Consider the following 27,797-nt stretch of genomic DNA (forward strand, 5'->3'; position numbering starts at 1 on the left):
TGGTAAATCAAAATCAAATATTTTAAATCAAGTAAATGGTTACAGTTTGAAATGAAAGTGTATGCAATTTGATTTTTTTCAACTCAAGTGGCAGAAGCCATTTAATGTTAAACTGATATAAAATATGGGTGTACATTTTTCAGGCACTAATTGCACCCCCAAAAATGGAGATGGGGTTTCATCCTTTCGCAAAATGTTACCTAGTGTGCTTATTTCACAGCCCCCAAACGCTTAACAATTTCCTACCCAGCTGACAAAACATTTAGCTTTCTCCCTGACAGTTTCTACAATAGATATTCATTGACTGTTCAAAAACCTGCACATAATTGAAATTTTGGATATAATAGCCAACAATGAGACACTTTACCAATTGGATTATTCATTTTCATCTTTAATTGAATAAGATCCATTTTTTTTTTTAAAGTTTACCTGAGTTCGTCACAGTATTTCCATGCTGCCTTACTTTCAGAATCTTCATCCAATTAGTTACCACAGAGTACCTGTGAACTTGGCTGCGGAAAAAAAAAAAAAAAAGCTGTCTTCTAGCCTTAAGTATCTTGTGTGCTAACTTACACCCAATTTAAAGGTTTTGTTACCTTTAATTTAAAAGATTAACTTCCTATATAAGTTCTCTCCCATAAGATTGGACAAAAAATGTGGGTGATACCCCTCAAATAAAATTAACCTTGGCCCTGGCCTGATATGGTAGTAGAACAATATTTTAAAAACTGACTTTTTATCCATATATTTCACAATGATGGGGAATGTCTGCAAAGGATGGCTACTTTTATATTTTAAAACCTACAAACTTCAACTTGAATTGTGTAACCTGAGTGGAAGTGAGAGCTGGTGATCTGCAGCTTCATCCAAGGGCAGTTCACCTATTGAATAAACATTGAGACTAGTGAGCTGCGGAAGCCTGCAAAGCGTCTACCATTTGGACCTCCTGGAACAGAATATTTGCTGAATAGATTTCCAAGTTTACCACATGTTGCTTCCTACAGTTCAGCTGTCTAAATAAATGGAAGTATTGTGCATAACTGGGTTTTACTATTTTATATTTTTGTTGACTGAGGTCTTATATGTGAAATTATTACAATATAGACAGTTGTGTGAAAGGGATGACATGTTTGTCTTTTTGTTTTGTTTTTATAATCTAGTTGATGTTTTTTGGAATCTTTTTGTGCCTGGATGCTTTTCTCTACGTGTTCACCCTGCTTCCTTTGAGAGTTTTTCTGGCATTGTTCCAGTTCATCACTCTGCCTTGCTATGGCTTACGGTAAGTTTTTGTTTTGTTTTTAAAAAATAAAATATTAGTATCTTTAAATAATATTTCAGCTACATGGTTAACTTTTTGTTATTGGCCTATTTAATTTTATGGCCCTTTTGGCTTAGACTCATATTGATAATGGATTTCAGTGTTGTGAACAGAAGGTCTCATTTAAACCTACCAAAACAGGAAAAAAAAGTCAAATTAGTCTTAACACTCCTCACTAACTCACCCCTTTGGTTGCCCACATGTTGCCCATAACGTCGTGCAGACACATGTTTTTAAAGGGTTGAATTAAATAGCCCTTTTAATTCAATTCTTGTTGATGGGTACCTTTATACATTGTGGCTTTGTGTTGAAATAAACACTTTGCTGTGAAATCAAAGGTTACCCATTTGCCTATGTAAAAAGCATGATTTTACTTCGATAAGGAAGTAAATTCTGGGTGGAGTGGGTACCTTACTTCAACAACCAGAGGTACGCATATCCCTGGAGCTATGTAGAGCTCTTCCAGGGGGTACATCAACTCATCTAGAGAATTGTCTAGTTTTTCAACAGGCTACATAAAAAGCACTAGCCAAGTCATTACAAACTAAAATTTCAAACAGACGCTTGTTTATACTGCTCTATATACTTTACACTGAAATGTAAGTACAGTATTTATATTCCATTTTATGATTCTATGGTAAAAATGAGAAAGTAAACAATTTTCCAGTAATATTGTGCTGTGATACTTTTGTATTTTTGTCAGATTTTTTGTAAGCAAGTAGTTTTTAAGTGAGGTGTAACTTGGGGGTACGCAAGACAAATCAGACTCCTGAAAGTGGTACAGTAGTCTGGAAAGGTTGAGAGCCACTGCCTTACTAAAATTATTTAAGGAATCTGACTGATTTGGGGGATTGGTAATGAGTATAGAGACTTTCACTCCTAGATCAATAGTTCTGATTGTTAATGCATAGAAGTTATTACCAGCTGATAGTGTTCTTTCTTTTTTTGCCTCTCTGGTTGAGAGAACAAAGATTGAAGGGATGCAGGCCTGTCCAGAGAAATGTGGAGTCTTGGTACATCATGCTCACTGGGGCCCCTCCCTCTCCTTTTTCACTTTGTTTACACAGAAGTTATTGCCCTTTTGGTGTGCCCCCTGATCTCGGGCCCCTGGTACAATTGTCCCCCATTCCCTTCCCCCCTGCAAACCCTGAATGGATTCATAGATTAAATTTAGTTTAATCCTGAAAAGATGGTATCTCCATTTAGACTTTATGCAAACCCTTGAGTGTATTAAACTTGAGAGATTACAGTACTGGTGTCTATGCTGTAATATTTATTTGAATTAATAGAATATTGTGCGGCTGTGATCTGCACTTTCATAAGCACTGTGTTGACCTAATAATAAAAAGGCAGCTTGCATTTCTATTATATAGACAATGTTTTGTGGGTTTGAAATGTTTTATTTTAGAACATATTTTTTAATAGAGGGAAAACTAGTGTGATTAAATGACAAAAACCACCATAGCTTTTGAAGTGTCTTCTGTTTTGTGTTGTGAAATGTGTGCACAAATTTGGGAAATGTTTAAAACTATTAAAAATGGACACTAGGTGGCAGCCTTTGGTGTATCTTATTTTGCTGTTTCATAAGATTAATCTGGGAGTTTTTCATAATGCAAAATAAAGATTTTCTTACCATGTACATCTGTAGTGTAGCACAGTACTACAGTTTATCAATTTTAACTTGTTTCTTCATCACCAATTAAACAACATCCATACAGATTCTTACAAGAGGAGATATAATCACCAAAATATTAAAATGCGGTTCAACTCTAAAACTGTAATTTAAAAATGGTATTGTGGGAATTTATTCTTACAGTTACTTCCTTTCTTTTTACACAGTTTGCAAGTAAAATGTTTTCCTTGATGCCAGCCTTGCAGAGCTAGCCTGGGGTCAGGAAAACAAGCCTTTTCTGCTGTGCATAGTAATCTGTAATAAGTATAGACTAAACATTGGTTTTTAGATGCACATTGGCAACCCCGTTGTCTTCAGTCAGGTTTTACAGATGTAGCCAAGAGCCAGTAATTTAACAATTTGGTCCACTAATTTAACTTTCTTTTTTAATGTTTGAGCCAGAATCCAACTCATTCTACTATTTTGGCTATACAGGGCTAAAAGAAGTAAGTAGTAGTAAAAACCATTTTCATTGCCAATATCAACAGCTATGATTTCATTATATCTAAGGAGCAGATCTTTTCAGTGAGTAAGTTCAGTTTTGTACATCACTTTTCAAAACAACTTCACCCAAAACACACCTTTCCAAATATATTTAGGTAGGTAGACTCTTCATTAGATTAGATTCTTATACATTGTCTAATTCATGGATGTTTTAAATGTGATGACTTTATATAATGTTCACACTTAATTCATGTTTACAATACACTGTAATTTTGTTTAGCATGACATGATGATGCTGTTCTTAGGCATTCTGAGTTCTTCATTTTACTTTTGTTATTTAATAGCCACTGATTTGATTTGGTATAGCAAAAAATAAAACTTGGGCTTTGATTCCCAAAATTATCAATATACATTTATGTATAGCTAAATACCATGTCAGTAGGTAAAGCATATCTATAATTACTGAAGTTATTGACAAAGCGAATGGCTGATTAACTTTCTCTTCCTCACACAGTTCAAGTAGGTATTCTCCCCTTTGGTTGGAAAGATTTGACTAAATCTTCCTTATAGCTATAACCTGTAACATCATATTCCATTCTGTATAGTAAATAAAAGTGCTCCTCCCTTCACTTGGACTTTTTTTCTCAAGATCTCATTAGAGAAGTTGATTAGCGTTCTGTCTCCCTTCTCCTTTTGCTCTTCATTTATTCTATTTCCTTGTAACTTTACTGTTCTTTATAAAATAGAAAGGGATTGTATTTCCCTTCCTCTTTCTTGGAAAGACTTAAAGCTTTTTCTTTTATGTTAGGCTAATCTGTATTCATGGTAACACGCATGGTGCTTAAATGCAAAGAGGGAACTGCACATAAGTTTCTTATGTGTATATTTTAATATCCCCATGAAACAAATTAGCTGAAACATTGAACAAGGAGATTCCCAGATCTAGGATAAATTTCCTGTCGCTATTCTACTTGCGTATTGTCAGGTTTTGACATACCTACTTTACAGGTTAGACAATATAAGCTCTTCAACAATTTGACCACTAAGTCATTCTAGGTCACTTTCTTTGGTCTAGATTTAAATCTGTTGTGCAAATTCTGGTTCATTATATTTGTTAGAGCAACATTAATGTTAATGTAGATAGCTAGATCTTCACAGATGCTCAGAATTACTGAGGCTACAGCTTATCTACAGTACATTCGTAGCTGGAGCAATTAAAGAGTCTGTCACTAAGTGTAAACTGCCTGTCAATCTTGCACAGCAAAACTGGCAGGACTTTGGTGCTGTTTCCCTTGGGAGTGAGTGATAGTGTGTATTTTGGTAGTTTGGCAGGCCTAATTTTCTGAAGTCTGTGTTCCAAACATAGAGTGGGTGTCTCTAAAGATTTGACAAACAGTTTAGGAAGTTAAGTAGAATTAGTAAGGCAATCTTACAGAACTCTTAACTCAAATAATTCCAGTATGTCTTCCTCCAAGGAAGGAAAAAATTCTCCTAAATTCAATAAATCTTTTTTTGCTATTCTTACTATTAACTAAATTCAGGATACTAACCAAGATATTCTTTAACCACTCAATCATGCTATGCTGAAACACCAGTTCTGAAAATTTGTTGGAATAAATCTCTTAAGATGCTTCTCAAGAGTAGATTCTTAAACTGTACGTCTGAGAAAAGTACTAGATGTTTCCTTGACAACTGAGCCAGATATGATTAGTTTAGACAACAGATTTCTTAAGCATCTTAATCTTTTGCTTGTAGAATTTTATAAGGATATTGATCATTTATTTTCAGCCTAGCATAGCTAAAGGCCCATGAAGAAGTGATAGCAAGATCTTTGTTCATAATAATATTAGTACAAAGAGTCATAGGATGAAGTCTTAAAATTGCACATTATCCAAGACAGTTTCTTAGATATTGGGACTAAAGAGGATCCTATCCAGGAAAACTAATTCTATAATTAAGCCATAGAATGAATAAAAACTAGATTAAATTACATCTTTGTTCTTTCCTGAAAGTGAGGTTTTTCTATGATCTCAGACTTTTTTTTTAAAGCAGCATTCTAGAAAATACTGAACTAGATTATAAATTTTCTTATGTGAGAAGAAATGTCAATATCTAAGTATTAAATCGTTGGAGTGTTTCCCTAACATGTTCAAACTTGTTCTGTTACGTGGAAATCAACAGATTTATCTTTTAAATACACTTGGCATACAGGGTATGTTATTGCTCTGCTCATTTCTTCCTAAAAGGAATAAGTAGAACTAGGTCCGTTTATAATAAATTTAGCTCCCTTCTAGGCCTAGTTGTAGTGGCTATAACTATAAAATTCCCCATTACCCTTGTTGGGCTTCTGTCCTTTCAGTAGGAAATAAACAAATGTTATTGCTTTACTTCAAAGAAAGAACTATAGCAGAGAGAACCGTCTAGAAAAACCAAACATACTTTTCCTCTATGGATCTTGTTTCTTTGTTATATTGTCAGACTTTTTTAAAAACATAAATTGGAGTTTCCATTACATACAGACTTAGTCCCCAGCTTTTAATTTTTTTGGGAGGGTGTTTTTTGTGCTAAGGACTAGTGCCAGCCCTTGTACTCACACAGATTCTTCACTGATGAAATCACTGAGAAGGCAGATGTGTGTCTTCTTCCATCAGGATATATTCTAAGTTATTCCTTCTAAACAAAAAATCAAAACCCTGTCCATGTGCATTCTGTGTATGCTACGTTAGAAAAGCTTATCAGTGTCAGCGCAGACGTCCATCTTTCCTTTCCATAACTACGTAGTGTAGCGACATTACAACCTTCTCTCTTTCTTTCTCTCTTGTAAATCAGACTGAAGGGAAGAGCACTTTCACTTCCTTTATAGGATGGAATGTGGTGTCACAGGGAACTTCTCCATGGTGAGTAAATCCTGATTTTCCTTTTATGCTATCAGCCAAATTCACATCTACTTGTATTCAGTATACTGACTGATCACAATATATAAATGGACAACATAGGTAGATTATTAATTAACATTCCTGGATAAAAAGTCTGGCACTTATTATACATTGCCCACAGATGTATGGCTCTTTATAGGAAAACATAAAGGCTATCCCTTGCTGTTAGTAATAGACTTGTGTAAGTCACATAAGACTCACATAATAATCTTATGTGACTTTTCTTGGCTATGGAAATATAGTTTGATATTAAAAATCACTAGGTTTTAAAAATGTTGTAGGTACAGTGTATGTGCACCACCACTTCAACCAACATATAAAACATTCTTAACATCATAGTCCTTGCTCTGTTTTGATTAATTATCTAGCATAGCACATGGTCTGTTTTTACTTTGTATTTTAATACATTGTATTCCGAATGCTTCTCTGCACCATCATAGTTATATTTTTGCTTGTACTTTATTTTTTAACCAAATTTTATAATTAAAACTACAGGAGATTTATAAAAACTGTAACTCATTTAACAGAGTGAAATTACTTTATCTCTGGGTGACCACAAGACCAACTTTAGTCTCTGGATTTTTGAAAATATATCTGCATTTCATCAGGTGTAAAAGACTAAGCTAATTGTTTTGTTTTTCAGAAAGAAAGTTATAGATATTGTGAAAACTTTTTAGACTTATTTGCAAAATAAAATAGATTTATTAAATTTATTAAAATTGTGCTATGTTCATTTGTTGACTTTTAATATTACTGCTGCTTGTTATTTAAAAAGTAAATTTATTAAGTGAATTTTTTGATTGTTCTCACATGAAATCTTATTTTACATTTATTCTGAGACAGCTCTCATCAGGGCCTAGGAATCAGGTTGGTTTTATGTTACATTCTTAGCATGGTCTCGTGCTGTGTTGTTTGCATGTACTTTTTGTGGTGTTTGAAAAATGAAGTGCCATTTAATATTGATAAACTTAGCCCCGTTTTGTCCTATATTTCAAATGGAGGTGTATGAGCAATACTGTACCCTAATATTAGAAACCAGTTGAGAACTGCACACGTGCGCACACACACCTTTTCCAAAACAAAAACTGACACTGATTTCAGTCTATATACAGGTATGCTTATAGCAAACTCATTTTGGTTTTGTTTTCCCTGACATTTTAATTAGTAAAGATATTTTTATGACAAATAAAAGCATTGTTTTTAAGCAGTAGCCTGCTCATTCCTATTGATGCCTCATTTAAAGTCATAATCCTCTAGCGCAGTCATTTTGATATAATTATGATGCTACACATGAAGGATTAAGACTTCAGTTGAGGAAAAATATATATTAAGGAGAGAAAAATTTAACAATCTGGTTTTCATGTAAATATCGTTAGTAGTTATAAAAAAAGAGAAACAAAAACAGATTTTAATCTGTTAGCAATAGTTGTTTAAATTGAATGTTCTTTGACTTTAAAGAGAGATGTGATCAATACACTGAGGCCCAAAACTTAGTGATGATTTATTTTTAAATGTACAATGCTTAATATTTAATGGAAAAGTTGTAATGAATATTTGTAAAAATTCAAATGAAAAAGGATTTTTGTTTGGACTGAAAAATTCACTTAGTTTTGCGACCGAAATTTGAAGTGTTTTTAATGCATGAACCAGACAGTACAACTGACTAGCCTGTTGCATTATGTAAGCTCAGGGAAATGCAATAAGTACTCTATATAATTAAGTAAATTAGATTTTATAATAAAATCTGGCTTAATCTAAGATAGTATTAATAAGGTAATGTGTTCATTAATAACTAGATATTTTTAAAAGGATTTCAATTGTAACAATTATCTTATATTTTTGTGTAATCTATAGTGTGTATTACTGTGTATTTATTTGTATAACAATAGCACTACAAGCCCTATTGTGCTAGGTGCTATACAAACACAACAAAACGTCAGTCCCTGCTCCAAGGGGCTTACCATCTAAGTATAGAACAAGAGACAGCAGATGAATATCAACAGACAGGGAGTACAAGTAAACAACAAGATATTTATTGATCAGCATGAAAGACTGTGGTTGCTGCACACTAGCAGCCTCACCTACAGCAGCTGTGACGTGAGGACAGTAGGAATACCAATAATAAGGTTGTCTAACACTTCCCTTATAACAGCCTGTCTTCATTTGCTTATAACTTTGTTAATTTTTAACTGCTTTGGTTGAAATATTCCATGCTTAGTGTCTGCCTCAGATTGTTTTGTTTTTGAAAGTTTGAGCAAAAATAGTTCAACTGTTTTTCAGTAACAAGACTAGTGAAAAATAAATAGTTTTACCAGAATTTATTAAAAAGAGTTTGAGACTTTTGGAATGGCTCTAGTGCCTCAGTGCTCTGGAACAGTAATTCAAAATTTGGCAGGGGATCAGTTGGTAGTCATGAAGTCGGAGAGGTGCCTTTTGCTTTCCCTCTGGAGTAGCCACCCAGATTTGACTGAGTTATCATTGACTGAAAACTGCAATTTGCACACACTCGAAACTTGCTCCTTAAGTATTTGAACATTCTGACTGTACCCAAACCTCTCGACTTTTGAAGCAGCCACACAAGGAAACTTCTGGAGGGGACATAGGTAAAACAAATATTTCTACTGATCAAAATGTCCTTATGGGGATAGTATACCAGTCTGGGATCCAAGTAACTCAACTTTAGCCCCACTTTTCTACTGATGCAGAAAATATTCAGTAATATTTGTCTGTATTTGGAGGAACCTGGGTTTGTATTATCTATACAATAAGGTTCCAGGAATGTAGCTCTGAACCCTAAAATGACTGTTGGGTCAGTGTGAAGTACTGGAAACAGTTACAAGTGTGGTTTAGAACTCTTTTTGTTCAGAATATCACTAGGTTGAATCATTACTGAGTTTCATGGTCTGTCACCATCCAGTTTTTAAGTTCTCAACCATTTTGATGTTATTTAATTACTTCCATGTGCAGCTATCGGAAGGCATGTATCTAAGCAATGGCAAGGGTCCTAGACCATTGTGATTTCAGAGGTAACCCAGCCAATCACCACCTTACTCTACAGCTAATTTGCATGCAACAATTTCATTGTTTGTATGAAGGGGACTGCATAGGGTGATGGATTTCTTGGCTCAGTTGCACAAATCTGCACCCCAAATACACATAGCTCCTCACTGCAGCACACACCCCTTGTTCACCATCCATATAAATCAATAGTCAAAAAATCAGAACAACTCTCCCAGCCCAACACAACATTATCAGTTTGCACAATAACCCCAGACACACAGAGCTCCTCACTGCAGCAGACCACCTGCAAAAATCATCAGAAATCTCCCAGCACAATGCCCCAGACACAAATCCACACAACCATTCACACAACACAGCCAGCATATGCAGTAACCTGAAACATAAACCTTTCACTGCAGCACACACCCCTCATTCACCACCCATACAGATCCGCACAACGCCACCCAGGCATAAATGAACACAACCAGTACACACAATGACTCAACAACATTCTATGCTTCAGACTGATGTTTGAGGTTATTGTAAAGTTATGAAAACAGCTACAAACATGGTTGAGAGCTGTTTTTGTTTAGAATATCACCAGGTTCAGTCACCACTGAGATTTGTGGTCTGTTACCATTCAGTTTGTTTTCAGCCATTTTTGGCATTTTTACCCACACGACTTCACAAATTACACCCGTGCCACAGCATGGGCTTTAAGCTAGTAGTAGAATAATTATATACTTTATATCATCATAGCAACTAAGGAGTATGTTAAACAGAATCTGTTAAAGCTAAATATTTTAAAATCAGCAGGTCTAGATTACATGCACTTAAAGTTTTAAGAGTTGTCTGAGATGCACTCCAGACAATTGATGATCTTTTGTAAATCTTGAAAAATAGGGAAGGACTGCTATGTTATCCTCATCTTAAAAAAGACAAGAGGGATGAACTAGTAATTATGGGCTGATGGATTTTACATTGATCCTTGGAAAATTATTGCATCCCAAAACAACCTTTCTTTTAAAAAAAAATCAAAGGAGAGTAATGTGCCATTTGGCATAGTTTAACTTGTCTGATTCTTGGATGTGATTATAACTTTTTTGTTAATAAAGGTAATTGTGTTGATACTGTATACTTAGACTTTTGTAAGGCATTAGACTTGGTAGTGCATAACATTCTGATTTTAAAAAAAAAAGCCCTATACCAAATCAATATATCAAAAAGACAACCTCGTAGATCTCAAAGCATAATTATTAGCAGGTATGATGTTTTGGGGACAGTTTAACTGTTTTTCAAGAACAAGGCTATACAGAGAATAAATTGGGTGCTTCTTTTTACCCTCTTTCACATATGCAACAGCATGATAAAATTATAAACAGTAATGACATTAAAAGGCAACAAATTTTAAAATTGATAATCAGTTATTGCATAATTCATAACTCACTGCCAAAGAATATTGAACCAAAAGATAGACTTAGATTCAAAAAGGATTACATATATATAAGACTGTTACACTTAAACTAGATAAGAATTTTAAAAAGGTAATAAACATTCTGGAATAAAAACCAATCATTTACTAATATTGGAAAGAAACTTCCCTCCTGGGCATATTATTGAATATTTTTCCATCGTGAGGATTTATCCTCTGAAGCATTAATCAGTATTTGAGACAACAAGATGCTGGACTAGATGAACAGTTTAACTGGATCGAATATTGCTGTCTGTTTTTATGTCATCTTTTTGTATAGTCATGATACATCTTTAATTTATAATCTAAAAAATTTAGAAAAGTACCTAGATGTTGCAATTTAATGCAATGCAAAGTAAATGTACAATGATATTAGAATTAGGGAGGGAAGATGGATAAATTTTGTGCTTCTGTTCTTTTTGTTTTGCAATTCGTTGCCACCTCTACTGTGTAAGAGCCTCTAGGCCAAGGGTATTTTATCCAGATGGCCCTTTACTTATAAACAAAAAACTGTATATAAGAAACCTTGTGAGCTGATGCTTAAAACACAACAGAAAGCCCTCATGTTTATTCTTAGGTGTCTTTGTTGCCGCCTTGTTTTTAGTTTGGCTTTTGTTTTTTTGTGGTGGGCCCATAGAAGAAATGCTGTCACTGATTCTCCTTGGGATAAATTTGTTAAAAATCAGTAGCCTGGCTTCTCTTCAAAATATTGGCTGCACTGAGTAAAATTGTGAATAAGTTTATTATATCATTATATTATGGATCCTTTATATGTGGGATAAAGATAGCTAAAAATGCACTATACAGATTACAGGTTTTGGATGCCAGAATCTCATCAGCTTTATACATTTAATTGACTTGTGGGTTAGTTATTCTGGATACCAGTAAGCCAGGGTTTTATTGTGGTTCATTTTACTCATGCTCTACCAATTGTTAAATAACTTTAATGGTACAGCTGTTAGAACAAAGAAGGGTTTGGCAAGGACAGATGGCAATGCAGTATGAGCCTAAAGCTATTTTTCTTCTCCTAGAATAACGTACAGATACTGTCGAAACAAATACTCCTGAAGTGTGAGCATTTGTAATTGTTTTCTTCATAATGATATTTGTGTTTCTGATCTTTTGCACAAGTTTAGACACTTGGGCTTTGTTTCTCCCAAACAATAGATGGAGACAGAACTCCTTCCTACTGTATGAGATGCCTATAAGAAATTTGTTTAGAAAAGCATGGGTATAAAACTTGCACATGGTCAAGTCATTGACTTATGATTTTTTCAAAAATGGAATTAAAAAAAAAACTTCTGAAGAAAAGAAATTTCCCCCGGTTTGTTCCTTTTCATTGGTCAAACATTGTTCGTTTTCTATAGTTTTGCATTATATTGCAATAGTCAGGGATGTTTAACTGAGGGCCAGGAAGCAGGTACTCATGTAGGTCTTAAAAAGTGGCTTTTCTTATGTCAGAAATATAATAATGTTTAAAAGTTGATAATTTTTTTTCCATTAGCTCATATTTAAAGCAAAATAAAGTTGAGGTTAAAATAACCTTTACATTCTTGACAACTGGAAAGATATATTTAATTGCTCTGACATTAACATCACGGTAACCGTTCCTAGACTTTGATATATTGCCACTATACATCTCTGGCACCACTATATTCTTTTAAGTACCATAACAAAGTGATGAACAAAATAGTTTGGTAGGACAAAAACCCCAAATGAAGGTTGGCCTCTTGTGTGCTCTTAAGAGGGTAGCCTCACTTACAGATTTGCTGCCTGGGTAGAGCCTTGAGTGATTGAGTTCTTTGGTCTGTTCAAACATCTATGGATGTTCAATGGAGAGTGAGCTGGTGAATGCCCCAAGATTATCCTCTTTTGCTGACAAATGGAATCAGCAGGTTTCCAGGTCTTTCTGATGTGTATCTCTTCGGTTGTCCAGCTTGCAACATGTGGCCCACAGATAAAAAGCTCTTTCTCATTACCTTCCCCTCCCCCCCCCCCCCCCCCACCCCCGAATAGTTGCTATTTGGGAAGGTAGGGCTGTGCCAGGGAGCTTGATACATACTCAATGAAACGTAAAGTCATAAGACTTTTGCAAATGCAAAAAGAGTTACAGTTCGTGGACACTAACATACCATCGCTCATAAACAATAATAAAGTAAATTGAAACTTCTGTGCAGTGGATTATGGAGAAAACAAATTGCTCTTCTCTTCACTGAAGGGAATTAGTTACAGTTTTTAATCAATTTGAATTAAAACTTTGTTACTAATTAGTCCTGTCTATAATTAAGGTTAAGTATAAGTAGTACAAGTGCAGCATAATCAGATCAGTTACGAAGCCTTGAAATGATCAGCTTTAAGGAGCAAGACATGTTATGGAAGTGTTGTAATATAATACACTAAATAGTAGAAAGAGCAAGTAGAGGAAAAGGCAAGAATTTTATAGTCTTTCCACTGGAATAAAGATCACTTGAAGGACAGCCACGAGCACACAGTTCATGCATTACTGACTTGTGAGAACATAAGAATGGCCATCCTGGGTCAGACCAATTGACCATCTCGACCAGTATCCTGTCTTCCGACAATGGCCAATGCTAGGTGCTTCAGAGGGAATGAATAGAAAAGGTAATCAAGTGATCCATCCTGTCGCCCATTCCCAGCTTCTGGCAAAACCGAGGCTAGGGATACCATCCCTGCTAACCTGGCTAATAGCCATCGATGGACCTATCCTCCATGAATTTATATCGTTCTGTTTTTAACCCTGTTATAGTCTTGGCCTTCACAACATCATCTGGCGAGGAGCTCTACAGGTTGACTGTGTGCTGTGTGAAGGAATATTTTCTTTTTTGTTTGTTTTAAACCTGCTGCCTATTAATTTCATTTGGTGACCCCTAGTTCTTGTGTTTGAGAAGGAGTAAATAACACTTCCTTATTTACTTTCTCCACACCAGTCATGATTTTATAGATCTCTATAATATCGCCTCTCCCCCCCCCCCCCCCCGTCATCTCTTTTCCAAGCTGAAAAGTCCCAGTCTTTTTAACCTTTCCTCTTATGGCAGCCATTCCATACCCCTAATCATTTTTGTTTCCCTTTTCTGAACCTTTTCTAATTCCAGTGCATCTTTTTTGAGATGGGGTCACCACATCTGCATGCAGTATTCAAGATGTGGGCATACCACGGAGTTATATAGAGACAATATGATATTTTCTGTCTAATTATCTATCCCTTTCTTAATGATTCCCAATATTCTGTTCGCTTTTTCGACTGTCGCTGCACATTGAGTGGATGTTTTCAGAGAACTATCCACAGTGACTCCAAGATCTCTTTCAGCTAATTTAGACCCCATCGTTTTATATGTATAGTTGGAATGACAGTAATTCTGGCCACCTTTTTCTCATAGGCATCCTATCATGACCTTTTTGGTGACTACAGAAACTATGAAACTACATACATAAAATCAACGTTCAATTGTCAATTAAAAAAATCCCACCCCATCCCTCTCAAGGGGATCAGGGAACTGGGAATGGGTAGGCAGGAATCTTTCTGATAATTTCAAAACGTGCTTTCCTCTGCTAAACCCCTAATCTTTTCCCAGGAAAATCTAAAGAAAACCTATTACGCCTCTTACTCAGCTAGTAGCTGTGATATCCACTTAATTCACCTTCGTAGTCTACTTGTATGGCTACTTTTATTTTTGGGACAACCTTGAAGTAGGGGTTCAGCAGACTAGTATAGGAAGCTGCTATTCCCTGCTCACTTTTAGCACCTGCTTTAGACATAGGACTGTTGTCAAGTTCCTTTTCCTCAGGAGTAAGTGGTGCTGTTGTAGTACATTGATCATTCTTTTTATTTCTCAGGAGAAAAAACAGCCATGTATATAAACTCTTGTTTCCTCCTATACGCTGCCCTTTGTTTCATCCTTCACCTGTGATTGGCCAAGGTCTGGGTACACACAGTTGCACTAGATTAACTGAAGATGTGATTTCAAAGCACTTCAGTTGAATCGGTGCAATTCTTTGTATGTACTCTGTTAGCTTGCCGCTCTACATTTTAGTTTTCAAAACCCATTGCATATTAAAAAGGTCTGAAAGCACCTTTCTGTCACAGTTTAGGGCAACTGAACCTGTAATCCCCCTCCGTGGTCCAGCATGGGCTACTCTTAAGTATCTGGCTCCCCAGCTGTCATCTCTCTTGGGTGGAAAGGCATGTCTCTCTCCTTTCTGACCAGGATATTTTCTGCCTGTCCATACTGTGAATTCCTTAGCAAGTCAGACTGCATAAACAGGCATGCTTTGCATTCTCCTCCAAAGCAATGAACAGCATAATTGCCCACAGTTAACCACACAGCTTTTTCTAAGCAAACACATTTATTCTTAAAGTGGAAGCATTACAGGGAAAACGTATTAAAAACAATAAAGGGACCTACATGCATGCTAGTAAGTTTACCAGAGATCACCCTTAAGTCCAACAGGGCTCTGGCAGGAGATCAAACCTTCAGATCCCACACTGGGGGGTGGGGGAGGAGGTTCTGTGGTTAAAGTTCATAACATCTTTTGCTCAGAACAAGAACATCCATGAGTATGAGAGTGACTCCTTTATACAGATTAGGTCTTTGATCTACAGAGACTGTGAATAGGTGATAAACCAGACAATGGTCCCCTCTTCAGGGCGAAGTGTCAAAAGATCACAGTCTTGTGTCTAGGATACTGTACATTGTTTCAAATAGTACTTTTGAAACTCATATCACTTCCCAGGGTTTACAATAGTCATGTCTCCCCGCTAGATAAGTTGCATAGGGTCCCATGATAATACATAAACATTTGCATTTTCAATTCAGTGAATTCTTAAACTTGATTCAAGAAGGTTTAATTTAATTCAGTAAGGTTTGTCCAGGATATTACAGAAATTATACCATATCAATCACACATTTAAACGTGAGTCTCAATTTGAGCACGACTGCTAAATTTCTGGTGAAAATTAATGACTGTTTTACAGTGGTAACAAAAAATAGAAGCAAGTATATTGAATAAGTGAACATAGGAGATATATGAAATGTATATTGATGGGTAGGTTAAGACAGCACTTTGTCCCCCAAGTTGCCCTGTGAAAGATCTTACACTGAAGCAGTTAATTGCATGGATAATACATTTCTCCTATCCCATATTAAATACACAACAGCTCTTGAAACTCACCTTCCTTACCTGGTGATTAAATGTGCTAGATGATAATTGTGCTGTGACATTTTGAACTAGGAATCACAGAACAATAGAAATGTAGGGCTGGCAAGGACCTGGAAGTCATCAAGGCCAGCCCTCTGTGCTGAGGGAGAACAAAATAAACCTAGACCATCCCTGACAGCTGTCTCTAACCTGTTCTTAAAAATTCCCAATGATGGGGCTTCCACAACCTCCCTTGGAAGCCTATTCCAGTGCTTAACTATCCTTATTTTAGAAAGCTTTTCCCAATGTTTAATATAAATCTCCCTTGCTGAAGATTAAATCCATTTCTTGTCCTGCCTCTAAAGGACATAGAGAACACTTGTTTACCATCCTCTTCCAAAATGTTAAGGGCTGTTATAAAGACTATCAGGTCCCACCTCAGTCTTCTTTTTTCAAGACTAAACATACCCAATAGTTATAACTTTTCCTTATAGTTCAGGTTTTCTGAACCTTTTATCATTTTTGTTGCTCTTCTCTGAGCTGTCTTCAGTTTGCCCACATCTTTCTGAAAGTGTGGCGCCTAGAACTGGACACAGTACTCCAGCTGAGGCCTCACCTGTTCTGAGTAGAGTCGGACAATTACCTCCCTTGTCTTACATATGACACTCCTGTTAAATATACCCCAGAATATTAGCCTTTGTTGCAACTGCATCACATTGTTGATGCAATTTGTGATGCATGATAGCCCCCAGAGCCTTTTGAGCAGTACAACCATCTAGCCAGTTACTCTGTATTTTGTAGTTATGCATTTGAGATTTTCCTTGTTACGTGAAGTACTTTGCACTTTTCTTTATTGAATTTCATCTTGTTGAATTTAGACAAATGCTCCAATTTGTCAAGGTCATTTTAAATTCTAGTTCTGTCCTCCAAAGTGCTTGCAACCTCTCCCAGCTTCTTGTTATCCACAAATTTTATAAATTCCATTATCCAAGACATGAATGAAAATATTGAATAATACCAGACCCAAAATATGCCCTTCCAGTTTAACAGCAAACCATTGATAACTATACTTTGAGTACTGTCTTTCAACCAGTTGTGCACTCACCTCAGAGTAATTTCATCTAGACCACATTTCCCTAGTTTGCTTATGAGAATGTCATGTGGGACTATGGGACTATGTCAGAGTCCTTACTAAAATCAAGATATATCATCTACTGCTCTCCCTTCTCCCCCATCTACTAGGCCAGTAACTCTGTCAATGAAGGAAATTAGGTTGGCTTGGCATGATTTGTTCTTGACAAGTCTATTCTGGCTATTACTTATAACCCTATTATCCTCTAGGTACTTGCAAATTGTTTAATTTTTTCCATTATCTTTCCAGGTATCGATGTTAGGCTGACTGGTCTGTAATTCCCTGGGTCCTCTTTGATATCCTTTTTAAAGATAGGTAGTCCATTTGCCATTCTTCAGTCTTCTGGCACCTCACCTGTCTTCTTGAAGATAATTACTAATAGTTTCAAGATTGCTTCAGCTAGTTCATTAAGTACCTTAGGATGGCCCCTGCCAATTTGAATACATCTAGTTTATCTAAATATTCTTGAACCTGTACTTTCCCTATTTTGGCTTATGCTCCTTCCCCTTGTGTTTAATATTAATTGTGTTGAGTATCTGGTAACCATTTCCCTTTTTAGTGAAGACAGAAGCAGAATGGACATTATACACCTCAACATAGGTTCATACAATTGCTTGGGACAAATATGACACACTCCTCAAGAGTGTGAATCCATATGAACAGTTGGTTCAAACACCAGCAACCATGTGTGTGAGGGTTTTTTTTTTTTTTTTTTTTTTTTTTCCCCCCCACCCCCAAGAAATGAGCTTTGGGAATGTACTAAAATGTAGAGGGGTTTGTCTACATTTTATGTTCTGATAAGGTACCAGTTAAATCTGATTATGGCTCGTCCTTTAAATGTATCACTCATAGCATCTCTGCCATATTTTATAATTTCTACATAGAGTGATTTCATTATGTGTATGTATCTGTCTAGGCAGTTTCTCTCTTGCCAGTAATTTTTTAATTTCCTTAGGCTGGTAGAAAATGAGGGCTTGTTCACACTTGCAAATGTACTGAAATAGCTGTTCTGGAATAATTATTCCAGAGTAGTTATTTTGGTATAATCCCCCGTTTACACACACTCTCATATATGAGTGCCTTTTTAATTCATTTATTCCAGAATGAGTATTCACACAGAGGCTTAGACCAAAATAACTATTCCCGAAAATATCCAAATGTAGACAACCCTGAAGATAAAGGAACATACTCTGTATCCAGCTTCCAGGAAGTTTCACGTCTACTCCAGCTGGAGCAAAGATGCATTATCATTCTGGGCTGATCTACACCGGAATTAATGATCATGTTTTAACACTTGTGAATGCATCAGAAAGTTCTAATGTAGACAAGAACACAGTCATAGGAATAATCATTTTAACTGGTCAAAGTTAACTGTAGTGTCCTTGTATATACTAGAGCTTTCATTTGTTAGTAAACACGTGTTAAAACAATTTTTAATTCAAATGTAGACATGCTTATGTACAGTACCTCACAAGAATGTTATGAAGCTTACTTCACTAATGTTTGCCATGTGCTTTTGATATTTGGCACTATGGTGCTTTAATCCTTTGACCCAATCTGTAAGAATTTTAAGTGTTCAGCATCCAATTAGTGCTAAGTAGTTGTTTATAAGCATTCATAGGTAAGTGTCTTCCTTGGAATTTCATCGTGCTAAATATGAAGTGTGGGTGTCTTGGGGCAAGTTGTCAAGTATCAGAGGGGTAGCCGTGTTAGTCTGAATCTGTAAAAAGCAACAGAAGGTCCTGTGGCACCTTTAAGACTAACAGAAGTATTGGGAGCATAAGCTTTCGTGGGTAAGAACCTCACTTCTTCAGATGCAAGTGGGGCAAGTTGGCATGCTTTGTATGGTTTTAGTTAAAGTACATTGAATGGTTGGTAGCCATACTACTAAGGCAGAAGAATATGCCTGGAAAGTGTTACGCTGTGTACTTTTACATGGCTACATGTGTTTGGGAGCTACCATGGGACTTGCACATTTCAGGCTGTGTGCTTTTGAGAAAGCTGCAGAATCTTAGTACTAAAAAGAGATATTGAATAGTATATTAGGGGTTTGTGCTCCATCCCTCAGCATCTCATTCTTTGTACTGCAGTCTCAGAGAAGGCTGCTTCATTTCCTTCTCAAAGAGTGAAGCAAGCATGGCTACTTCTGTAAGGGAGAAGATTAAATTGATATGTAAAATGGCCCAGAATAAAGGGTTAAGTAAAAGAAAGTATACCTATGTGCACAAGGCTCTTGTCAAGCTTGGGGGCAAATGAGATTTTATTTGAATGCCTGGAGTCTTGACAGCTAGCAGAGAAGCAATCCTATTCAAGACTGAGCTGTAATTTTGTATAATTTTTGCTAGTGCACTGCTTCTTGGATTTTTAGCTCAGCAGTAAACTCTGTTTCAAATACTATGTATTCTTAACCAACAGTCTCTGTCGGTGCATATCAACTAGTGGCATTTGTATTTTGTGGATGTATAACATATACACCTCTATCCCGATATAACTCTGTCCTCGGGAGCCAAAAAAATCTTACCACGTTATAGGTGAAACCGCGTTGTATTGAACTTGCTTTGATCCGCCGGAGTGCACAGCCCCCCACCCCACCCCACCCCACCCCACCCCTCCTGGAGCACTGCTTTACTGCGTTATATCCAAATTCGTGTTATATCGGGTCACATATCGGGGTAGAGGTGTAGTAGAATTATTTTGTGCTTTATATTTCAGTGATAGACGTTTGCTACAACCTGCTCAGGTATGTGACATTTTCAAAGGAGTTATATTGGTCATCTGCTACTTCATGATGCACTATGTTGACTACTCTATGATGTACCATCTGATAAGAGGACAGTCTGTCATAAAACTCTACATCATCTACAACATGCTGGAGGTAAGGGCATTGGCATCAAAAGGAAATGTCAAAGTATGCTTTCTTTCAGAATATCTAATATTGTTATGACTTTTGTACTTTGTACATCTCTCCAATATAGTAAGTAGAAAGATGTTAAACCTCAAGGTGGACTTTAACATATAGTAAAATAGACATGGACATGAAAATATCTCTGAGATGCTTCCATAAAAGAGGGTGCAACAACTTTGATATACATCCTCTTTCATAAATCTGTTTCCTGTAATGCAGTCAGAGTTAATTAAAATAAATGTTAATAAAAAAAATGAGAAAGTGAGAAATAGAAAACGGAGAAGAGACTGAAACTTGAAATGCAAGAGTCAGAGATTATAATAGTTTGAAAAAATTAATATTTGAAATAGGAAGAGCTACTGAGAAGGTTTGCCCACTAGTGGCAAAATCCTATGGAAGAACAAAGAAAAGGCAAAAGGTAGATGAAATTTATCTGTTTACATTTTCTTTTAAAAAATGTGCCTTTTAGTATGCTTAGGCTTGTCTACAAAAACCAAAATCAGTACTTTCAACCTCTCCCAATCCATACCATCAGAGAAAAGTCAGAGTGCATGGATAGAGTTTAGAGAAGTGTTAGAGACACAGGCGAGGGAAGCAGAGAGAGAGAAGGTCTGTGAGGTGGGATAAAGGGAAGTCCTGTAAAAACTCAAAGTATTTGTGTAACGGGGTTCATGCACCACTGGCACCTGCTGCTGGCTGTCTTGGGAATTAGCTCAATGCCCTCTTCAGGTGGTGTCTCACCACCATCATTCCTGCTCTAGGATCCACATCTCTTCAAGGACCGTGGCATCCTCTTCAGTCACAGAGCCCTCTGGCGGTGCCACACACCTTGCTACCCCCTTCCGGGGGACCTGCAGTCTGCTGTTCAGCCACTTCCATTAGTGGCTACTGCAGCATATTGTCTGGCCACCTCCTCATGGCCCCAGCATCCTCTCTGCCCTTGCCTCAGGGACTCCTCCTGCAAACCCCAGCAGTCAGCCAGGAGCTGTCTCTCGCTCCCCCCGGTCCCTGCTCACAGCACTGCTCTGTCCTGGGTGCTGGCAGTTCTCTCAGCACTCCAGAGGCACAGTCCTTCCTCCCTGGGCTCCCAGCAGAGAACTGCCCTCCTCTGCCCTGCAGCTCCCTTTTTATATGGGTCTGCTTGGCCCTGATTGGCTGCTCCTTTCAGCCCTTCTCTGATTGGCTGACTCCTGCATAGCCTCCTTAGGGCTCTATTAACCCCTTAGAGCCCGGTGTGGGGCAGGCGCCCCATCACAATCTGTTTTTGTATTATTCATTATTATTATTCAAAGCTTTTGGACAACTGTGCTTTTACAACTGTGATTTTCTTATCACTAAAATGTAATGAACAATAGTAAATAACATTTAAGAAAATGTAATTGGATAAGGCTTGAGTCTGACCTTAGATCTGCATTTCTGTATCATGTAAATAGCATAACGTGTTTAAGGGGCTACTACAGCCCCTGTTGTTCTGCCAGGATACTACAGTGTTCCTAATCGTCCTTGAATAATTAGTATGATACAGATGTCTAACAAACCTTTGAGGATTATTGAGATTGGGCTGTGGTTTATCCAAAATCTGGAGATTTTAGTTCTAGACATGAATTATTCCCTACTGCTGTTTGAAAATAATGAATAAGAAGCACATTTCAGAACCACAATATTAATACACTTCCTGAAATAAGCGATGTGTGAGAGTCACCTTGGATGTTTAGTTGTTAAGGCTTTCTTGCCTTGCAAGTGATTTTTTTTTATTACTACTTTTAAATAATCTGGAAATCAAAATGCAAAATTCAGCACTCTGACATCATGTGGACTGTGACATTCTAGGAGACATTCATCCACATACAGTTTCTTAATCTCTGACAGTATGAGTGATCATGATTTAGTAAGTAAATCCAAGTATGGTACAATTTATTAATGCTCAAAATAGTTTTTCATTTCAGTTTAACTGTTTCAAAACACTGACCAAATACAGTGATGGCTACTTATTACAGTATTTTGCTCAGCGAAGCAGAAGGCATGTGTCATCTTCTCACTGAGTTAACAGGGAGAGAATTTGAGAGTGGCTTTATCTGAATCCAAGCAGAACCAATAGTGCACTTCCCTGCTCTAGAGCAAGGAAATAGTTTCTCCTGATCTGAATTCTGTGTTCTGATACTGCTCATATAACTACTGTAGTTAGCAAAGCAAACTCCCTTTAATTTCAGTGGAGAAGGATCCAACTAGAAAGTGTATTGGATTTATTTGATCTGCCATGAATAACTTCCATGCCTGGCAGAGCAGGAAAAGTGATTTCTGCAGGCTTTTTACAAGCCTACATCACAGCAGAAAACAGAGGGTCCTAGGTCCCATCAGCATACTTGCTGGGAGCATGTTTCCATTTTACCCAAACACAGATCTGCCACTAGTAGTACACCTTTCAAGGTGCCTGTATAAGAATAGACACTTTTTAATTTTTTTTAAAAAAGCAATAACCAGACTTACATTTGTATCAAAATATACTTAACTCAAATTTCTCATTTTGAAATTTTAATTTGGAGAAATGATTAGTCTGACAAAGATGTTTACAATGATGTTTTCGGCTATCTCTGGGTCAGAGAAAATTGTCCTGCAAATGAATTTGATAGAAATAAAAAACTTCCAAATAATGTGCTGAATGCCGCCCCAATAACTAGGCTGAGGGATGCGTTCAGCCCAGTTGGCTTAAAATGACGCTTTTCTTTTTTTAGATTCAGACCCACCGGCTCCTGCTCCTTATGAAGCCCCAGCGTGTGTTATGCTGGTGTCACAACATTCACCATGGAACTCTACTGGAGCCTGGAGCCGGCATATAGGGTTTAGGTAAGTCCACTTTAAAAAAAAACCCCAACAATATTGCGTGGTGTTTCCTTGTTTTATACCCTAAGGGATATAAAATATTAAAATGTTAAAAGAAAAAAAAATACCTTTTAAACCCCCCGCAATATTGTGCACGAAACCAAACTTACCTGACTCCTTAAGTATTCTATATTGGGTGCCACTTTACTAAAGTACATGATGGGGCATCACACGGAGCTGGAGCTAGGGGTTGTTGACCACCTTCACTGAGAAGTAAAAAGCCGAAAACAGTGCCATTGTAAATATCCTTTTGAATTAACCTAATTATTTTTCTAATTTAAAATTTCAAGCTGCTAAATTTGAAATAACTCAGAGTAGGAGATTCTGTTATCATAATGCTGTGAGGGTAGCCAGTTAATACGAAATGCTACTCTTAAGTGTCTTCTTTGGGACATTCAGCATTTAACTGTACCATTTGCTGTTTTGGTCAAATCTTCACCTTTAAGTTTTTTTAGTGGTACTAAATAACGAATGTTAGCTTGAGAGTTTGTTGAACTTTTCTAATTTCTGTCAGAAGTTGTTCTTCAATAACTTTTTAAAGTTTGAATAACAGCTTTAAAAAAAAAAAAAAAAAGCATTGAGCCCTGGCTGACTTTACTTTGTTCTATGAAAAACCTTTTAGTTAATGTGGCAGGACTTGCTTGTATATCTTCTGTTCTACTCTGATATTACTGCTTATAGCCTTTACTTGTCTAAAGTTGTCATTTTTAGTTTACAAAAGACTAGCTGAATGAAGCATTAATCTTAATATATCTTACGACAATGTTTGTGTTTTATATCATGATCTTATTACTACAGTTTAATAAGGAATGGTAATATATTAGTGTTGTTGTATTTATCTGTTTACTTGGGTCAGACTCGTAAGAGATGGAAAATACTTATTAATTCATCCAGACATGCTCTATAAATATAGAATTGTTCTCTAAAGTACATCTTCCAATGCTTTGTTCATCTAAATTTTAAATATTCCAGACTTGTATGTATGTGCTGGAGGAAGAGGTTCCATCACTTCTGAATTGCCTTCCATTTGGCAGTATCTCCAGTTGCTGAGAACTAAATTTAATCACCTTGACCTTTCTTGCTGTTGTATTGAATAGCAAACTTGTGTAATTTGCTATACGTGATTATTCCTGCATTCCTTTCAGAATTGTTGCTTTCTGGGTTCTCCCTCCCCCATTTCATATATATTTTGGATTGCATTTCCTAAGATGTCTGCAGTTTTCCAAATCAGTTCTCATGTTATATTCTGCCCATTTTTCTAATCCCTCTGGATCCCTTTGTATCATTTTTCTGTCCTCTTTGGTATTTGTAATTCCTTTAAATATTATCTGAATTTGTGCCATTTATTCTGTGCTCGAGGGCATTAGTGAAGATGTTATACGAACAGACCAAATGCCAATCTTGCAGTACCCCACTAGACATCTCCTCCCTCTTCCCCCAACTTGATACTTTGCTGTTTATCAGTACCTTTTCCTTCATTCTTTTAAAATATTTGGAAAAAATGAGATGCAGGCTGACTTTGTGGCATGATAGTGAACAGGTTGTTTTGTGAAAGAAGTTTGAATTAACTAACCACAGGCTGCCATAGCTGAAGTTTGTTGCCAGGGCCCAGGATTTCATGTCATAAGTACATAAGAACAGCCATACTGGGTCAGGTCCATCTAGCCCAGTATCTTATCTTCTGACAGTGGCCAGAGCAAGATGCTTCAGAGGGGATGAACAGAACAGGGCAATGTCGATCATCCATCCCTGGTCGTCCAGTCTCAGCTTCTGGCAATTGGAGGTTTAGGGACATCCAGAGCATGGGGTTGCATCTCTGACCACCTTGGCTAATAGCCATTGATGGACCTATCCTCTATGAACTTACCTAATTATTTTTGATCCAGTTATATGTTTGGCCTTCACAACATCCCATGGCAACATGTTCCACAGGTTGACTGTGCATTGTGTGGAGAAGTACTTCCTTTTGTTTTAAACATGCTGTGTATTAATTTCATTAGGTAACCACTGATTTTGTTTTATGTGAAAGGGTAAATAACACTTCCTTATTCTCTTTCTCCACACCATTCATGATTTTACAGACCCCTATCATATCCCCCCTTAGTCATGTCTTTTCTAAACTGAATGTTCCCAGTCTTTTTAATCTCTCCTTGTATGGCAGTTGTTCCATACCTCATAATAATTTTTGTTGCCTTTCTCTGTAACTTTTCCAATTCGGATCTATCTTTTTAGAGATGAGGCAATCAGAACTGCATGCTGTATTCAAGGTGTGGGTGTACCATGGATTTATATAGTGGCATTATGATCTTTTCTGTTTTTTGTTTCCCTTTCCTAATGGTTCCTAATGTTCTGTTAGCTTTTTTGACTGCCGTGATGTCTCCAAGATCTTTCTTGAGTGGTAACAGCTAATTTAGACCCCATCATTTTGTATTTATAGTTGGGATTATTTTTTCCAATGTGCATTACTTTGCACTTATCAAATAGGTGTCTAGTGCCTGAGTAAGTCCTGCTCAAAGAGAGGTATGGTAGGGTTGAGTAGACCAGTTAGGAATATGAACAAGGCAACTGTAACATAGCATTGGGAAAGCTTTGCAGTGGAATGATGTGTCCAAAAAAGGAAAATCATATGAAAAAAATTGTGCCTCTAAGGCCCTTTTTGTGGGTTGAGCTTTAACTATTGCAATGTATTTAAATGACTTATTTTAATAGGAGAAGCACTGTTTTAAAATATTAAAAGGTCTCTCTCTTTAGGTGGCCGATCGACTGTTTTCCTCTTTTGGGCAAGATATTTTGGATGCCCTTTATTGGACAGCTACTGAACCTAAGGAGAGAAAAAGAGCTCATATAGGTGTGATTCCACACTTTTTCATGGCAGTGCTGTATGTCTGTATCCTTCCTTGCTTTTTGTCAGAATTAATTGCAACAATTTTCTTTAGCTTGTTGTACATTAGGTTAAAGAGTTTCTCAATAAATTAAAATAAGAATAATTTTAAAACAGAATTGTGTAAAATTATTTGAATACATTTCTGAGCTTGCCTGAAATTGCATATTCACATTCATTTTCAGAATAAGATTTACAGTACTTCATTTTTTAAAAGTGAATTGAAACGCTTTTAACGTGCCAAGATGTGAGTTAAGAGTTGTATTTCTCATGCAGCAATTGATGATCTTGCTAACACCAAAAGTGAAGCAAATGGAAACAAATGGACTATGAATGAATATTGATTGTGCTTACATTGAGTATTTTCTCACAAGAGGTTTTAAAATATCAATTTTACTATCTTCGGTACAGCATAATTGCCCTCCTAATTTGAAAATATTTGTCTGAAAAAATATGATAACTCTTTAACAATTATTTTTGCTTCCCTCCTCCAGCTCTAGGTTTTTTTTCTATGTATGCATCCGAAGAAGTGAGGTTTTTACTCACGAAAGCTTATGCCCAAATAAATCTGTTAGTCTTTAAGGTGCCACCAGACTCCTTGTTGTTTTTTTTCTAGTTTGTCACTAGATTAAATACATTCATATATTGTATTTCTCCTGATGTTGCCCCATGCAGCCTTGCAACACAGTGTTGTTCTTTAACTGTGGAGGTTGGCTTGAGGTGCCCGTTAGAGAAGCTTGTCTGTCAATCTTCTTTGACTTCCAAATTGGGTTATAGAAGCAAGAAACTTTATAAGGCGGAAATTCATATCTTCTTTATGGTAGTGTCTTCTAATGTCAATAAACAATGGGAATGGTTCTTATTTCTTTGCCATGTTAAGTAAATCAAGGCAGAAGATTTTCTTATTGCATGCAGATGGGTTCCTAGACTTTCGTTTGTTGATATATGATGAATTGGGAGAAGAGTCCAATAGATGTTTGTCTCTTCAAAAATAATTAAGTGCAGTGTTGTCTGCCACTTAGCCATGCATTTTTCCCTATTGAATTCTATGGGCCCATTTCAATCTCCTGCTCAACTACCAGAAAGGAAAGAATCATAGAGCCATAGAAATGAAGGGCTGGAAGGAACCTCAAGAAGTCTTCTAATCCATTCCTCTGCACAGAGGCAGGACCACATATATCAGACTGTCCCTGACAGGTGTTTGTCTAACCTGTTCTTAAAAACCTCTGGTGATGGAGGTTCCCCAACCAACCTTGGAAGCCTATTCAAGTGCTTAACTATCCTTATACTTAGAGAGTTTTTCCTGGAATGTTTCTTGGGGAGGGAAAGTAAGGGGAGAGCCCTCTCCTGCTTATTTTTCCTCATTGCTTTATTTATTAGACTTAAATTTATACTGCTTCTGCTATTTCACTGGCGTGCTTTTGTGGCAGCTCTTCTGGTGACATTTTTTCTCTGTGACTGACAAGATGTGGTGTCCCTAACTTAGATCAACAAGAGGTACAGAAACCAGCAGCAGTAATGATAGATCCAGAATTACTACATGCCAGTTACAGTGTGCAAAGCAGTTGTTACACACTCAGACTCCATCTCAAGTACTTTCAGGCTATATTAACATTTCTCTTACGTGATGACATTAGGCTCTTTCAAAACAGGAAACCTTGATGCAGCCTGGAACATGACTTGCAAAAGAATGCTGTTTCTATCAGAGTAGAATGAACTGCCTAGTAGAGGACTTCAGTGCCTTAACTTAATATTATGTGGTTAACGTTGTAAAACGCTGTGGTATATTACAAGCATGCTGTGGAAATATAAGCAGTTCTGAAACTCACAGGTTTGAGTGTAAGAAATTGCTATAACTTAGAATCTTATTACAGTGCTCATGTAAAAAGCATATCAACACAGTGATGAAATCCTGGCCCCATTGAAGTCCATGAGAATTTTACCTCCACAAGTACTATATAACTACTAATCTACTCCAGGAATTAATTTTTCAGTGATGCA

The 27,797-nt window shown here is 36.7% G+C and overlaps 1 protein-coding gene across 4 annotated transcripts in view; it reads left to right on the plus strand.

The window, feature by feature from the left end:
* Positions 1–27,797, plus strand: part of TAPT1 (transmembrane anterior posterior transformation 1) — an 87,530-nt gene that overhangs the window by 26,577 nt on the left and 33,156 nt on the right. Inside the window, exons 3-7 of one of the 4 annotated variants that reach the window (XM_034771035.1) lie at positions 1,161–1,279; positions 6,264–6,331; positions 7,214–7,237; positions 19,843–20,005; positions 25,667–25,802. In XM_034771035.1, coding sequence (XP_034626926.1) covers positions 1,161–1,279; positions 6,264–6,331; positions 7,214–7,237; positions 19,843–20,005; positions 25,667–25,802 — 510 coding nt within the window. The remainder of the gene's footprint in view (positions 1–1,160; positions 1,280–6,263; positions 6,332–7,213; positions 7,238–19,842; positions 20,006–25,666; positions 25,803–27,797) is intronic. The other 3 variants (XM_034771033.1, XM_034771036.1, XM_034771034.1) reach the window with 3 other exon arrangements.

The sequence above is a fragment of the Trachemys scripta genome, chromosome 5 (genome assembly GCF_013100865.1).
Source record: "Trachemys scripta elegans isolate TJP31775 chromosome 5, CAS_Tse_1.0, whole genome shotgun sequence".
NCBI lineage: Eukaryota > Metazoa > Chordata > Testudines > Emydidae > Trachemys > Trachemys scripta.